The following is a 16,196-nucleotide window of genomic DNA, read 5'->3' as shown; positions in this document are numbered from 1 at the left end:
TTACTGCTAAGGTTTAGGAAAATAAAGAAAAAGACCCAGTTCTTCATATCATACTGGGTTAGTTGCTGTCCCACCCATGTGTTGTCTTTCTAACAATAGTGTAAGTAGCACCTGTGACCAACACCTGGCTCTTTGATGAGCATCTCTAGCATTCAACTATTATTACTTATTGATTCATATTAAGTCATGCAGAAGCTCAAAGCTGGTGCCTAATTTACTCACTCGTTCCCTTTTGGCCATATCAGCAGCACTCACACCCTCTGCAGCCTTCGTCCCAGCACGAATCACTGCAGAAAGAGGGAAAAAGGCCAAGACATCAGCAAGGGAATTTTCACTGAGCAATAAGAGGAATGTGATTTGAATGATGCAAGCTCTTTGTACAGGGCCCAGAGGACTATGCTGGCCAGGACATAGTGGCATCTGGTAGGTCCAGAAATAGGCTACAGGGCTAAGTTCTTGTCTATGGGCTGCTCTCAAGGACTAAAACTCTAAACATTCTGTGATTTTGTTCTTCTTCTTTCTTCCCCTCAAAAAGTTTCAGGTACATGCCCAAAGCCAGATGGAAAGGCCTCCAAGAAGTCCTGGAAATAAGTACATTTTAGGCATTTGGAATGCAGTAATGCTCTCCCTATATAACTTGTCCTTGGAAGCTCACTGCTCATGTATTTATTTGGGAGCCATTACTAAGCAATGATAAGCCAACCTAGGAAACAGGCACATCACAATATAGAGGCCTGGTATCAAGGGCTAATGGCCTCCCAGTACCAGTCTAGGCTGTGCAGCTGTGCAACAGGTGGCACTGCTGTGTGACCGAGAGGAAGGGGTTCTTTTTTTGTCTTAATTAAAGCTAATTCTTGGATTATCTTTCTGACATTAAGGGAAAAGTACTCAGTGCACATTTAAAACCCATGAATAATCCAAAAGAGTAATTTTAGTCATAATTTTCATCTCCTTCAGAAAACCTATCAGAAATGATGACAAGAGGCAAAGGTAATTTGAATTTTTCCTCATTCTTTGCCCTGCTAATCCTCTGATGAAAACATCAGAAGGACGAAAAGATGTAAAGGTTAGCAGGCTAGCAGGCAGAAAGGAGAACGGGACTGGTTAATCCACAAACTGGGTGAAGGCTTCCAAACAGGAAGCCACACCTGCTCAAGTGAAATAGTAACATAACTCATTAAAGAGGGTTTTAAATTTGAAACATGCCCCGAACGTACTATTGTTGGGTCACTGTTGCAGCAAAGGGCCAGCTACTCAGAAGCCTGATTCCCGTCTCCCTACCACTACTCACAGCCTTCTCGGGCCAGATAGAGGTTCCGGGTTCCAGTAGGCTTCTTCACCTTCTTTGTCCGGAGCTTTGCAGCTTCATCACGGGTCACCGCCAAGTCAACCTTGAGCTGCCGGCCATCCAGTTTAAGCCCACCACCCTGTAACAGATTGCAACCTCGCTCTTAAAATTCATGATGAGTAGAAACGAAGCACCTGACAAGGAACGCCAAGGAAAGGGAAAACAGCAAACCCCAATTATGCTGTGGAACCCAACCCCCAGGATGTTTTAGCCCAGCTGGCTGCAAGTGGGTCACTCAGCTCAGCAGTACTGGGTATAGCTGTGCAAAAGGCCACTTATTCATTTATTTTAAGGGAGTTGATCAGTCCCAAAGTAGGCCCCAATTGAGGAAAATGATCTGTAAACAGGCAAATTTTTAGTATTCTAAAGAAAGCTAATGAAATGGTAGTGTTAACTCTACAGAGGAGAATTTAAGAGACAATGGCAATACAGGATAACTTATCTCAAAACAAATTAACACTTGGTTATAGAATACACAGAAGAATCCTCCATCACCCACACTCTTTGTCTCTCAAACATTTACTCCACCTCATAGATGGCCTTAATCCCTTCTTGTCCCAGTCTTTCACGTCATCAGCCTAGGATGGAGACTGACATACAGAGAGTGATCCATAAATAGATTATTATACCCCCTTCCTCACCTATAAGATAGAGATGATGATTGTACTTACTTTATATACACCTAAATGGCTGATGTAAGGATTAACTAAAGTAACGCATGTAAAGCTCAGTGCCTAACACACACTATGTGCTCAATAAGTATCAGCTTTATTATTATTGTATCACTGACAATAATAATAATAAAGCTTTGTGTAAACATCAGATGTTGCTCCTGGGAGCCACTACTGCCTAAGTTACAGGGTAAAGGAAATGTCTTCCTTACCTCAGTCTCTGGAGAAGCAGCTTCAAGGCACTTCTGAGCTGCTTCTTGGGTCATGAACTGGGCAAATGCACAACCTGTACAGAGAGACAAAAGTAAGTGAGGTCCCAAACTCCTGTGGTCCACCAGGAAGCCAAAGACAGCACTACAAATGGTGGCAGCCTGATACAAAGTGGAAGGGGTAGGAGCATCTTTTGTTAAATACCATGAGACTTAACTAACAGGCACTGCGTCAGGCACTGGAGTTGAAAGACAGATAAGTTACCATACATGCTCACCGTGAAATTTTATTATTACTTTCTTCAGCTTTTCCAATGCATCTCAGAACTTTAGTCTTACCACCTCACTTGTTAATAGGAAATGCCCACAAGAAATACTACATAAATTCCAGGCTAATGTTTAATTCAGCATCACTTATTGTATGCCTATTAGAGGACTAAAAAATAAGGCAGCAACCACTTAACCCTGAAGTTAATACAGATCTCACTGTTGTCATAGTCACTTGGGAGGCATCAGATAAGGGCAGATCTACCTCTTGGAGCAAAAGTCTCTGGCCTCTATCCCACAAATACAGCAGTGAATCAGAAAGCCATGAGCTCAACCGTTGACTCACGCTCTAGAATTTCCACAGGCACACCTTTCACTGGTTAGAGGCAGGGCCAATTAACCCATCCTAATTTTCTGCTATTGATAAAAGCAGATTTTATAAGCAAAGAAAAAAAGTTCACCTTACAGTAAACTCCAAAAATAAATTAAGTGTCATAATATTTTGTTAGTATTCCTTTAAATTTTAAATATTCCCTCATATCTGAAAACAATGCCATATTTCCTAGAGCTACTGTGGCATTGATCTTTTGTCCCCGCTAAGAATATGGCAGCAGACTAACTGAAAGGACACATGTGGCAGGCCAACCCAAGGGTCACCATCTAGTGAGGTCTCCCCTGCCTTCTTCAGGCAGAGTGAAGTGACCCACCCTGCCAGTCCTCCACTCACATCTCTATTACAGCACTGGTCAGGTGGCATCTTCCCCAAAAGACTTGAATGCCTCAGGAATAAAGGCTATGTTTCTTGCCTGTTTCTATGTCTGTAGCACCTACTATAACGTCCAGCATTAACAGACACTCAATAGGAAGAAACAATAAAGAAAGAAATATGGGGGGGAAATGTTTCTAACAGGCAAATTAGCCTATTCATTCAACATGAAGAAAATGAGTACTTCTCTCTGAATGTGTAAGAATTTCATTATTGGAATTTCCAGGGTTAATACTGGCTTCAATCTTAACACACCCCTAAAAGTCTGCAGATAATACTTAGCCCTTGCAGGCAGTGAAATAGCACGCTGACAGGGATAAAGTGGAGGAGGAGGCCAAGACTGTGTGAGGAGGCAGAAAAAGTGCCAGAAAAACTCAATAGGAGCTAAGAAAAGACAATGCATTATGAAAAAAATAATGAAAACTAAGCTTATTAAGATCATTAGCTCTCAGCTAACATTAATAGACCAAGAAAGAGATTGAGCAAGTCAACTGCAGACTCCATTCTGAAAATGTCAACCCAATACACTACTGCACCCAGAAAGGGACAAAAGATTTCAAAATAAAGCAATATCCTACAGTAGCTGGAACATTCTATGCAATTTTAGTTGCCCATTTTTAGAAAAGCATACTGGAAATGGAGAAGGTCCAAGAAGTATAATTGAATATCATAGCTGAAGGCACCTTAAGTGATTGCTCTAGTTGAACCTACTCATTTTACAGATGAGAAGCTGAAGCCCACTGTGGTTAAATAAATTTTGCCAAAAATCACCCTGCTGGTCTATGGTGATTTAGCTGGGATTAGATCCCTAATCTCCAGAAAGCAATTCAGTTTTCTTTCCATTATACTGCCTCATTTACATCTTTTTCAGCCAAGTAAAAACCAAAGATGATCAGGTTTCATCAATCTGGAAAATAAGAAGGTTTAGAATGGAGGTAATTAATCCATGGATGGGCTCCAGGGAGTCCACAACCCTTATAAATGGCATTTTTCTGAGAGGATTCACAGCTTCCACTAGATCCCAAAAGAATCAAGAGCCAGAATGAATTAAGAATCCACTGCTTTAGGAGAATGACTGCCGTTGATAAAATCAGAGATTACAAATGGGTTGCAAAGATGCTTATCTAACAACAGTATACTATAATGAGGAGTGGTCAACCTTTAAGTTCAAAAGAAATACATTTAGGGAAGGGAAGAAAACAAAAACCTAAGGCAGCACTCCTGTTACATAGCTTCCTTTTCCTTCTTGCTGTTGCCACTGCAACAAACTTAGTCAGCTTCCACTTCTAACAAAAGCAACTGAAAAATATCCCAGTAATTTCAAGCAATGTGGAATGATTAATACCCATGAGACGCTATCACATTTGAAATTCAAAGAACAATAAATGGAATTCATTACCGTAAAATAAATAAGCAAGAGCTTAAAAAGCTTAGACAAAATTACAGCTGGCAGCACCATTACAGATGCTGAGTTTGACATCATAGAAGACAACCTCAGAATGTCCTTGGTGCTTTTATGGACCACAGAAACCTGCGCTGGATGGACTGTGGACCTCTCAGAGTGGCACACATTATGCTCTCATGGAACCTAGTCAGTGCACATGGCAGTGATCTCAACCCTTTTAGGGACTGAGCAGCTGACAGTAAATACCTTTAGAATGCTCTGTGTCTGGATGCAAGACAATGCGGACATATTTAAGATCTCCAAACTGCTGGAGGAGCTCTCCAAGGTCTTCTTCCTCTGAGTCAAAGGACAGGTTTCTATGGAAGACAATCAAGTCACAAGAAAGGTCAATTACAAAAGTGAGATCCTGTGTTACGGCACAAGGGGAGGGAGTCAGTCAGAGTGGTTCCCCTGCTCATGACCACCCTTCCTTGTTCAGAGATGGCAACTGGGGTGGCCCCAGTGGCCAGGTCTCCAACGTATGACATCTGCCCCTTGGCCATAATTGATAGAATTTCCTCTTTTAATCAGATTATCTCTCCCAGGAATTTAAAACTTGAACAGACATACACAGTTACCAAAGTTGTAGATGCAGATTCACTTCAAAACAGCAGTGTCCCACCTGAGGGAAACTTACGAGGAGCTGAGAATGTTCGGTATCTTGATCTGGGTGATGATTATACACACACACACACACACACACATATATCCATATATAAAGTATATGTACAGAGATGGTTATATATATGAAAAGTTTCACTGAGTTGTACACTTCAGTTAATGCACTTTACAGACTATATGTTACACCTTAAGAAAGAAAAAAAAAAAAAGGGATGTCTTCAAAGACCCACAGCCCTCTGAAACAAGGGTCTCAGAACCATCCAAATTTTCATCCCCTTCTTGATGTTTGCTCTTTGACAACTCTGATTCTGTGAGCCACCCTATTGTTCATCCAACAAACCTGCTTTTTCACTTAAATTGGCCAAAATTAGTTTCCCTTACTACAACCAAAAGACTCACAGATGGCTGAGAAAAACATCTCTCTCTTGATCAGCCATTTTCTCCTCTGCACTGCTATGAAATCCAGGTTCCAGTTAAAATTTTACAAAAGTCAGAAAATCCTTCAAAATAATAACCAAACATGGTAAAGTTTACTAAATGCAAAAAAAAAAAAAAAAAAAAAAGATAGAGAGAGAGAAAACTACTATTTCTCTCCATGGGATTAAAAAATGTTGGAAGATTTTGTTCTACTAAATTTCAACACTGTGTAAAGATTCCTCATTTCCCAGCTATGCACAGCCTTCCAGGGGTAAGAAAAACAGTCCCAAGAAAATATCTACAATGTTACTTCTCTTATGCTTAGTTAACAAACCCATAAACAAGTCTACCCTATGGAGCAACCAAAATAAAAAAGATGTTCTACAGTAAGACATAACCTGCCTACACTGTTTCTTCTAATTTACCTTATCATGTACATAGTTTTCTCTCTTCCATCCCTTTACTTTTCTAAGTTTCTTTTTGGAATGGAGAAGTAATTAGGTTTATTTATTTATTTTTTAATGGAGGTACTGGGGATTGAACCCAGGACCTCGTCCATGTTGAGCACATGCTCTACTACTGAGCTATCCCCTCCCCCTCTAAGTTCCTTTTTAATTAAAAGATTTATAAAGAGTGGTATCCTTGGCATTGAGGTCACAGGCTTCTAAGTGTGACATTCCTTCTTTCCTGTTAGACAGAATCCTCTACAAATACAAAATTACTTACATGGAAATTCCAAACAACACAGTAAAAGAAAGTATGGAGAGACATGCTATAAAGAAAGAAAATGAGCTACAGCACAGCATGTAGAGGCTAAACTCATCTTTGTAAATATCTGATATGGGCATGTGTGAGTGTCCCCTGAGTAGTGATTAAGATTTGTGTGTCTGTGTGTCTTTATGCCCACTTCTTTCCTAAATTTCCCACAATAAACATAAATTTACTTGTATAATGAAAACAATCTTAAAAGACTGTACAAGAAGATAAAATACACATCTCTAAAATAAGATCCAAATGGCCAGGCACAAAGGTACATAAGAAAGGACAGAAGGCACGCTTGAGGCATACCAAAGATGTCCCCACCTCCTGAAAATGCCAACCTGTACTGCAGTCAGTAGGGCTAGAACAGCAATGGCAACATGGAACAAAACCTCCCTCCCTCCCTCTGTTTTCCAGGTGACAGATGGGATGCCTCACTTTATTCTGGACACTAGCTTGGAAGATAAGTTAGGCATGAAGACAACAATCATTTGGGACAAGTGGTTATCACTCCTCCCCAACACTTAACCTGAAAGAAAGGCCAGAAGCAAGATGTTTCTAATAGTTGAAGAACTAACTTGTTCCAAATGATGAGATCCCAATTACAAAGAATGAAATCGAGATAAGGACAAGACATTAAGACTCCTGCTATTTATCTTCTGTATATAGTTCTGACTCTCCTACATTTCTCATTGTGTGATATGTTCCTAGGGCAGATGTGCTAACAATCTTAGATGCATCTAACTTTTTGGCCTTGCTAACAGAACTAGTCGGGGGAAAAAGAAGAAAAAGAAAGAAAGAAGAAAAAAGGAAAGAAAAGAGGAAGCAAGAAGAGAAGAAAAGAGAAACCTATGAAGACAATATAACAACAGTTCTCAAGGTAGAAAGTCATACCTTATAAAGACAGTTTTCCCTTCATTCACATCAGAGGGTAGTTTCCTTTTCTTCTTTGAGACTTGCCTGTCTGAAGTAAAAAGAAAAACAAGCTGAAAAACACCAGTGCAAGCCTTACAACAAAGGGCTAACTTTTTAAATATATAAAGATCTTACATAAATTAATAAGAAAAAAAATCCAATTAAAAATGAACAAAGGATATGCAGCTAAATACATGAAAAGATGCTCAAACTCACACTCATAATTAAAGGAAAACATATAAGAAATGGGATACCATTTTTCACCAACAGATTGGCAAAAACCAAAAAGGATAAATGAAATTCATTGTGGGAAGGGTGTGGGGAATAAAGAGATTCCCATATGGTGCTGGGACAGTATAAGCTTCCTGGAAATATAAAACATGTAGAACATTTGAGGAGAAAAAAAAATACATATACATTCCATACACAAATAGACATTATATTGTCTACGAGTGTGTGTGTGTGTGTGTGTGTGTGTGTGTGTGTGTGTGTGTGTGTGTGTGTGTTTGCTCATGAAGGCATTAAATACCCTTAAAAACATTCATTGTCTCTGGGGATGGGACCCAAGTGGTTGAGGATCTGGGTTTAAAGGAGACTCACTGTTTTTAAGAATAGACACATATGCTTATATATACACACAAAATTTCTGGAAGGATACAAAAATAACAGAGGTTACTTTGGGGAACTATTAGGAGGATTGGTGAGAAACTTTTACTTTCTATATTACACTCTTCTGCACTATATCTTCCATTAATTTTCTCTCATTATTATGTATCAGTCCTATAATTTTTTCAAGTGAAAGAACGGTAAGAGACAGCTGAATCTGGCTGTACAATGCAAGGTCTTACAGTTCCTTCAATACAAAAGCTTCTTTGCTTCTAAAATGTCTACCATTCTCTCTTCACAGAAAAAACTTATTTCTTCAGATTTCTAATATGGTCAAATCAATGTGCCAGACTTACAGAAAAGGAAGAAGGGAGATCTGATCAGTGAATAAAAACCTCCACCCAGACAAAGTAAAGGATCACTTACTGACCACTACTCATTCTGTAATGACCTGCTTCCCTCAATAAACGAGTTGACTTTACACCCAACATTCTTGATAAAGGTTGCAATATGGTTTGGTTACAGTTTCACAAAATACCCCAGGAGGTCCTTTATCCAAAACTGTTTATATTCCACCACGGGCATGGAATAGTAACAATGATATTAGTAATATAAATCATTAGTTGTACAAGTCACTTAATCTTCACAACAATCCTATGTGGTTATTAGCCCCATTTTACAAATGAAGAAACTGATAATAATAAAGAGGCTAAAGTAATTTGCCCAAAGTCATACTTCAAGAAAGGAACAGAGACAGGATTTGAACACCTATGCCAAACAAGCTAAGCATGTGATCTCTAAGAAATGTGGGGTTTTATTTTCTCTTATTCACTCCTGTTCACCCAGTATCTAGCACTGCAGGCACTTGGAATATTTGTTGTCTGAATAAATAAAGGTGTAGTAATAGTAAAAGTACATTTTCTCTCATGACAAGTTCACAAATCACTGTCACACGAAGCATCTACTCCAATCTTTCCAAAGGGCAAACACACAATAGGTGTTTACACACAACATGAGAAGAGTGTGCACAGAAAAGTGTCCACTAATCTGGTCCAAATTAGTTCATCTACATTAAAAAAAAAAAAGCCTCTGAAATGTGTTTTTCCTGTTCTTTGCTTTCTCGCCAATTATTTGTGAGTGAAAGTCATGGGGCCAGATCAAAAGCTCCTGGAGGATAAGGATTTTTTTTCACTTCAGCCCAGAGCTTAACATTAGTAGGTATTCAATAAATGTTGCTTTTAAATGAATGAGAAGAGGGGACTTGTTTTGCTGAACTGAATGGAGCAATGGAATACCAAGATTACATTCTAGTCAGCAGAACTCAAGAGTGCCTCCACCTCCATCCCAGTGATCACTAAAAGATTTTTATCAGCAACCATCTTGCATCTAACTTGATGAGACTCACACATTTTTTAGAAGACTATCGGAGGAGGGTGGCACAAAAATAAGAATAGTAGCAACAAAGGCAACTAATAATGTTGAGGGCTTACTGTTTGCAAGATACTCTCCTAAATGTCAGGAGATGAGGACCTCTAACATCTGATCACAGATGAAGTAACGTGGATACCAGAGGTAAGGACTTGATCAGTACCACAGAGCTAGAAATGGAAAAGCCGGGACTTGAACCCAGAGTATTTGACTTCTAAGCCCATGCAATAAAAGGCAGAGAAGACTGCTCAAGAGAACTGAGCTTTTCAAGATGAGAAATTCTAAGTTCAGTGTTTGTTGTTATAATAATGGATTATTTTATTGCTGTTGCCAGTCTCCATCCTGGAAGGTGCCAGTGATTTATATACCTCTGATTTTGAGTAGATTACACTAAGCTGATGTTCTGGGGTTTGTTAACACTTACAGACACACTTAAAATAATACTTCTAATCATTGAGGGGAAAAAAACACCATCTTTGGGCTTTCAAATCTACTCCATGTAATCTGTCATTTATAGACAATAGCATGGATGGAAAAATACAGTTGTTTTCTTAACTGTCCCTCTTGAGTTTGCTACATTTAATAAAATGTAATTTTAGTACAGAAATGAATAAATTAAATTAATTAAATTAAACAGAACCCACTTTGGTGTCAGGATGCAATATCCTGTTTATCCAGTCATTCAATCTGGATAATTTCAGAGAGAGCAGCAGTGCCTCAGAATCAAACTAGGTTTAAAGCTCCCTAAGAATCTTAAACCTCAAACATTCCTCCAAACTCATTTAAAAAACAAAAATAAACCTTTAGAAGAAAGGAATATAAAGGTTTCATTTTCAGCATTTAAAAGCGTACATATGACAAAACACCTTAGGGTCCTATTTAAAAAAGAAGCTTGAGCTGAGCTGATGCACATTTCTCAGTAACTTATTTTAAATGTAAAGGTGTCTCCGAAGATCCTGGGCAAACCTTCATCCTCTTGCTCTTCAGTGCTGGTATCACTCTGAGCCAGCTCCTCTCCACTGTCAACACTATCTCCTTCCTCCAGATCGCTGTCATCATCGGAATGCTCCTCTTCACTGCTTTCCGCAGGTGCCGCCCCCTTGACTGCCCTGCAATGGCACAGATCAGAACTAAGGCTCCTGAGCTGAGAAGGGGGCCTATCCAACTTCACTGCACGTGTCAATTCCGTAATGATGGAGGCAGGGAAAGACATTATTTTTCCTCTCAGGGACACACTGAGCCACTTACCTCTTCTGAATTTGCACAGGCTTGGTCACCTTCGATTCTTTATTCTCCTCCTCCTCCTCTTCTTCATCTCCATCTTCATCTTCATCTTCATCCTCCTCCTCCTCCTCCTCCTCTTCCCTCCTATTCTCTTGACCTAATTCCTGACATTTAGGTTCAGGCCTCTTCTCCTCACCTAGACAGGAGATAAAGAAAGTTAGGAATTCATTTAGTATCCAAAGCTAGGTTATTTAAATAAGAGTAAAACCTCAAGTTTCTAGTTCCTTTGGTTTGACGAAATCTCATGTTTTTTAAAAATTTTATTTTATTGAGTAAAAATCTCATATATTTTTCTTACTGTACATAATAGGAGAAAGCATGGGGGGAAAAGGCAAAAAACAAACAGAAACCCCTCATCACTGAGATTCCCTTGTAGGCTGTCCCATTTGTCAGAAGCCTGAAGGTTAACCAGGCTCAGAACGAGATTAAGTAGCAAGTGATCCTCCACAAACAGTGTATCATCATGCACCACAGCCAGCACAATGCTCGCTCTAGAGCCCAGCCATGAACTTTAACCTTTGTGAATTCTGTTCTCTGAGCTCCTGGTGGCTTAAAGCTAATCATTCTCTAAATAAAACTCAAAATTTAAGTTTCCCTATTTTTAATGTTTCATCACTCCTTATTATGAAAGCTGGAAAGGACAGCAAGTAGAGGGGATAATGAACTCAGGCCCTACTCCTCACCCATATCCACACCCAGGAGTGGGCTTAGATTCAAAAGATCCTATGTTTTGGGACCAGATCACCAGATGGTACAATACAAACTGCCAAGCAGTTCTGCACTTATATCTGAGCCAACAGGAATTCAGAGTTTTCTTACTCCTCAGTCTCAATCTTTTGGTTAATCTTGTGCTTTTAGTATCTCCAGCCCAATATCCTCACAGACAAGCAAGTTCTCCTATACTTTTATTGTAGGCAGGATTGTTTCCACACTCACTCACCCCAGGACATACAACCCCTCCTACCCAACATCACCACATCTTACCTGGGGCAGAGGCAGACTGTGTATTTTTATATTTATCCTTTGCCACAGCCCAATCCACAGCCACTGTCCGCCCTGTCATACAGAAAAGTAGCATGAGAAGGGCCTTCTTCTCTTTAACATTCTTAACTCTTGTAAATGACTTCCTATTCATCAAAAACAGTAATGGAGACAAAGAAACTGAAGATAAAGAGAATGCTGGTCCTAAAATAAAACTAGTAGGTGCCTATTCCTTTAACCCTTAACTATTTTTTATCAATGAACAGAAGTTTTGCCTTTCTACACAGTCACCACACTTGGGATAAGATTAGTAAAAAGAATAAAGACTTAGAACAGTGCTTTCAGTTAGATCAAGTTTCCAGTTATACTAGCAAGAAGCAAAACAGACATTCTGGAATAATCTGTACACTACTCAGAAGTTAGGAAATCTTGAAGCCAATTCCTTGTTTAGGCACAGTACCTGGTAAATCAGGACCCAAAGTAACCTCACAGTCAGTTTAGTAGCCCACAGGAGCTGAATAGTGACCATAACCAAGAAGGAGGAACCTCCAAATCCCACATTCCCTTGACAGCAACCTGCATCTTTTTTATATCAGGAACGGTTTTTCATTAGGGATTTAAAAGGACACTCACCACCAAAAAAAAAGAAAAGAAAAGAAAAGAAGAGGATGGCATGGGTCCTTTCAAGTTTAACCCTAAGATTAAATGCTAGGTTCACCAAAACATCTTCTATTTATAGTAGTGAGACTCTCAACAAGGCAAACCCTTCTTGAAAATGCAGGAAGTGGGTTATTGTGCTACTCTGCCTAAACACCAGACATGGTATGGGTATAGAAAAGTTACCTTTTATCTCTTTCATGTTCATGCTTTTGAGAGCTTTTCCTGCTTCTAGGAGGTTTTTGAACTGAACAAAAGCAAAACCACGCATTTTTCCATCTGTGTGCAAAAGTACAAAGAAATTAGAGGTAGCAGGTTGGGAGCCAACAGACACTAAGAAGGACATTACAGCAACCTGAGCTGGCAAGGTAGCCCAAATCCTGCCAACCAGCCAGCCCCTTGCCCAAAGCAATAGCCTATATCCTGCTGAGGTTACCCTGACTCAAGTTTGGGCAGGGCAATGCGTTTTCTCAAACTATAACTCGTTTTCTAAAAGTAGTTCTGATCTAACTAAAAATACCATCAAGGGACTAAACACTATTATTTGAGTTTTTATTACTTGTCAAGCACTGTGCCTGATGCTTTACATATATCACATCATCTGGGACTCACAGAGTATGACGTGAACCTTGTATTTCTATTTCAAATGGTGCTTAGTTCAAACATGTTAGGGGAAAAAAAGATCCTTATGCAAAACAATTTAATCCACATAAAATAAAGGTTTGCAGTACCTGGTTTCCTAGGAATGTTTACTTCCAGGACAGCTCCAAATTGAGCAAATATTGTCCTCAAGTCATCTTCTGAACACTGAATTCAAAAGTGAAGAAAAAACAAAAAGAGATATTATCACAGCAAACAAACATGAAACATCAACTACTAAATTAGTTCACTAGGAAGAGCTTAAATATTTTTATTCCTTTTTAAATTTTGAGACTAGGACATCAAACATTTTAGAATAGAAGACATCTTGCTTTGTATCTAAAAGGCAAATAGGACAGACATCAGAGAGCTTTTCCTCCCCTCCCTTCCTCAGCAGTAGTTTCTCCAATAGGAAAGCGTCTTCACACTTTCTCTCCTTAATAAGTTCTTGTTTATACAGGCCCATTTTCTGAATTCAACAAGGCTAAGATTCATTCCCAGGAGGAATTAAGCCCAATTATACCATCCTGGTGAGGAATTCCACAAATGAGCATGCCTTCACTCCAATAGCCTTCAGAACATGTATGACCTGTTGGTTTTCTCTGTAACTTACCTTAAAGCTTAGATTCCGAATAATTAATCTGGCTTTCTTATCTGCAACTTTGGCTTTCTTTGGTTTCAGCTCTTTCTTTGGGGACTCTGATTTTTCTAAAAAAAAAAAAAAAAAAAAAAAAAAGAGGCAATGAAATAAGTCTATGCCCCTCTAGGCCCAGAACATCACAGGAAAGAAGCTACTAGCAACAGATGGCATTTGTCATAGGTTAAGTATGACAATGCCAAGGAACACCAGATTTTTCAGACTTAGAAGTAAACACAAGTCTAAAGCGAGTAACAAAATACACTGGATGATTTTGGACATCAAAAGGAAATTTGGCTAAAACACTATGCTGTACACCAGAAACTGACACATTGTAAATTGACTATACTTCAATTGAAAAAAATACTAAATCAATTTTTTTTAAAAAAGGAAATTCGGGAAGCTTTAAGTCTAGAAGTTACCCCCAGTGCCACTCACCCTCCCCCTCAATTGTGGGGGAAAACCCCTTCAGTTACTAGAAACTCACCATTTTTCCCCTTTTCTTTGGACTTGTTCCTTAGTTTTTTTTTGGCAACAGTCACATTGATCTTGCAGCCTTCAAAGGTGGTAATCTCCTTTAGGGCCCTCTGAACGTCTTCCAGCATAGAAAAAGTGACATAGCCAAAGCCTCGACATGCCTTACTCCCTGGAACAGTATGAGGATAGGGTGGGGGGATAACAGTAAGCCAAGATCCCTAAACAAGTAAATTCTCACAGCCCTAAACTAGCAGATATACAGTCAATTACCATTTGCCAAAATTCTCAAGACAGAAAGAAACATGGTTGGCATGAGTGGCCCCTTCCCCGCTTTGCTCAGAAATTGTGAGGCTTCCTCTTTATGTGGTGTCTTTGCTGTTAACTCCCTTTCTTCTTCCTTCCTTGATAATCTCAAGAATATGGAGGACCCATGATATGCATTACACCCCCAAAGAAGAACTCAACATCAAAGAGAACAGAACATCATCAGAGAAGGCAGGAAAGGTAAGTATGGTAGCTTCAAAAATAACAATGAAATAATTAAGCCACATCAGGAGCCTGCAGGTACTATTATCACTATTAACAAGCCTTAGAAATCAATATCAAATTAACCTTTCCAAAGGGGCTGTAAATCTCTTCTCTCATTTTATTAGAACACACCAAGGAGGGAGAAGGGAATATCATCATCCCTTCTTTCCAAATGTATCATTTGAAATGAACAGTTGCAAATATCAACTGTAACCCACCTTTGCTCTTTTTGGTAGGCTTTTAAAAAAATATTTTTGTGTAGTAAAGTTTTAAGTAATTTACTGCATCAAAAAAGAAAAGGATAGACCAAATAGCCTGCCTACGACCCAAAGAAGAAACAGAACTCACATGCTCTCCTTGTATAACTACACTCTAACCTGCTTTAGGGTACAAGCCCTCTAACACAGGACGCTGATTCACATAAACTGGTTAAAGCTGACACTCGGCACTACGAAAGCATACTGTGATATGGAGATCTGTTTCTTTTCTTGTGGAACTCCTTCTCATAAAAGTCTGCCCACTCACCTCTCAGAAAGTAAAAACACTCCTCATCCCTCTACAGCTTCCCCACCACTGCCACACACAGAAACTCCCTACCCTTCTTCCCTGATTTATTTCTCTCAGCATTTATCACCATTATCACTATACATTTTGGTTATTTATTTATTGGCTGTCTTCCCCATCTTAAAGACAAAAGCAAGGTTTTGGGGTTTGATTCTGTGCACTGCTATACCCACCAGACCTACATTAGTGCCTGACAAGTAGTCGGCATTCAATAAATATTTATGGAATAAGTAACTGGGTGTGTGAATAACATACTGGTTAAGAGCTCCAGGTCTGGTGATCAAATTCTGAATCCGCTACTTACTAGCTGCACGAACTTGAGCTAAAGTTACTAAGTTTCCCAAAGACCTAGATTCCTCATCTGTAAAATGGGGTTAACTCTCCACCCAACAAAACTGATGCGAAAATTAAATGAGATAAGATGTGGAACTCAGCACCGCACCTGGCAATCAGTTGACTTTCAATAAGCCTTACTGACGTCTTATTAAAAGTTAATTATTTACTGCCAAATAAGATCTTACATGTGAGCGTACAGAATAAACGGAAAGCGCTATACAAACTTAAGGGGCTGATTCGACTTTCAGAAACGGACTCTTATGGATTCATCTCAATCTGGAAAATAAACTCAGCTCCAAAGTCCTTTCACTTACGGGCAGGTAAAGAATTATATGGCTCGCTGAAGTTTCGTAGAGTGTTCTCGCCCCCCCACCCGGCTCCCAGGAACCCCAACCCTAGCCTCAACCGCCCCGCCCCCTACCTTTCTCAGTCACCACGAAGCACTGCTTCACCGGCCCCACCTGACTGAACAGCTCCTCCAGTTGCTCACTGCGGGCCGAGGTCGGCAGGCGGCCCACAAACAGGGTCAGCCCAGCCATGAGGCCGAGAAATGGGGGCGCGCGGGGCCAAGGCTACCGCACGTGAGTCCAAGTACTGACTTTACCTAGCGGACCACGCCAATCTGCCGGGAGATTCCGGAAG

At 39.8% G+C, this 16,196-nt stretch overlaps 1 protein-coding gene across 4 annotated transcripts in view; it reads right to left on the bottom strand.

Annotated features, from left to right (window-relative positions):
- Positions 1-16,196, bottom strand: part of RBM28 (RNA binding motif protein 28) — a 28,307-nt gene extending 12,111 nt beyond the window's left edge. For 2 of the 4 annotated variants that reach the window (XM_010975631.3, XM_031455305.2), the window contains exons 1-13: positions 15,976-16,196; positions 14,137-14,295; positions 13,626-13,720; positions 13,105-13,180; positions 12,560-12,652; positions 11,720-11,791; positions 10,700-10,871; positions 10,418-10,560; positions 7,397-7,466; positions 4,913-5,022; positions 2,232-2,305; positions 1,292-1,427; positions 223-287 (exon numbers count right to left, since the gene is read on the bottom strand). In XM_010975631.3, the coding sequence (XP_010973933.1) occupies positions 223-287; positions 1,292-1,427; positions 2,232-2,305; positions 4,913-5,022; positions 7,397-7,466; positions 10,418-10,560; positions 10,700-10,871; positions 11,720-11,791; positions 12,560-12,652; positions 13,105-13,180; positions 13,626-13,720; positions 14,137-14,295; positions 15,976-16,093 (1,383 nt within the window). In that variant the 5' untranslated portion in view covers positions 16,094-16,196. The remainder of the gene's footprint in view (positions 1-222; positions 288-1,291; positions 1,428-2,231; positions 2,306-4,912; positions 5,023-7,396; positions 7,467-10,417; positions 10,561-10,699; positions 10,872-11,719; positions 11,792-12,559; positions 12,653-13,104; positions 13,181-13,625; positions 13,721-14,136; positions 14,296-15,975) is intronic. The other 2 variants (XM_064487378.1, XM_064487379.1) reach the window with 2 other exon arrangements.

This window comes from Camelus dromedarius, chromosome 7 (genome assembly GCF_036321535.1).
Source record: "Camelus dromedarius isolate mCamDro1 chromosome 7, mCamDro1.pat, whole genome shotgun sequence".
NCBI classification, from domain to species: Eukaryota; Metazoa; Chordata; class Mammalia; order Artiodactyla; family Camelidae; genus Camelus; species Camelus dromedarius.
This window is presented reverse-complemented; position numbering and strand designations above follow the sequence as displayed.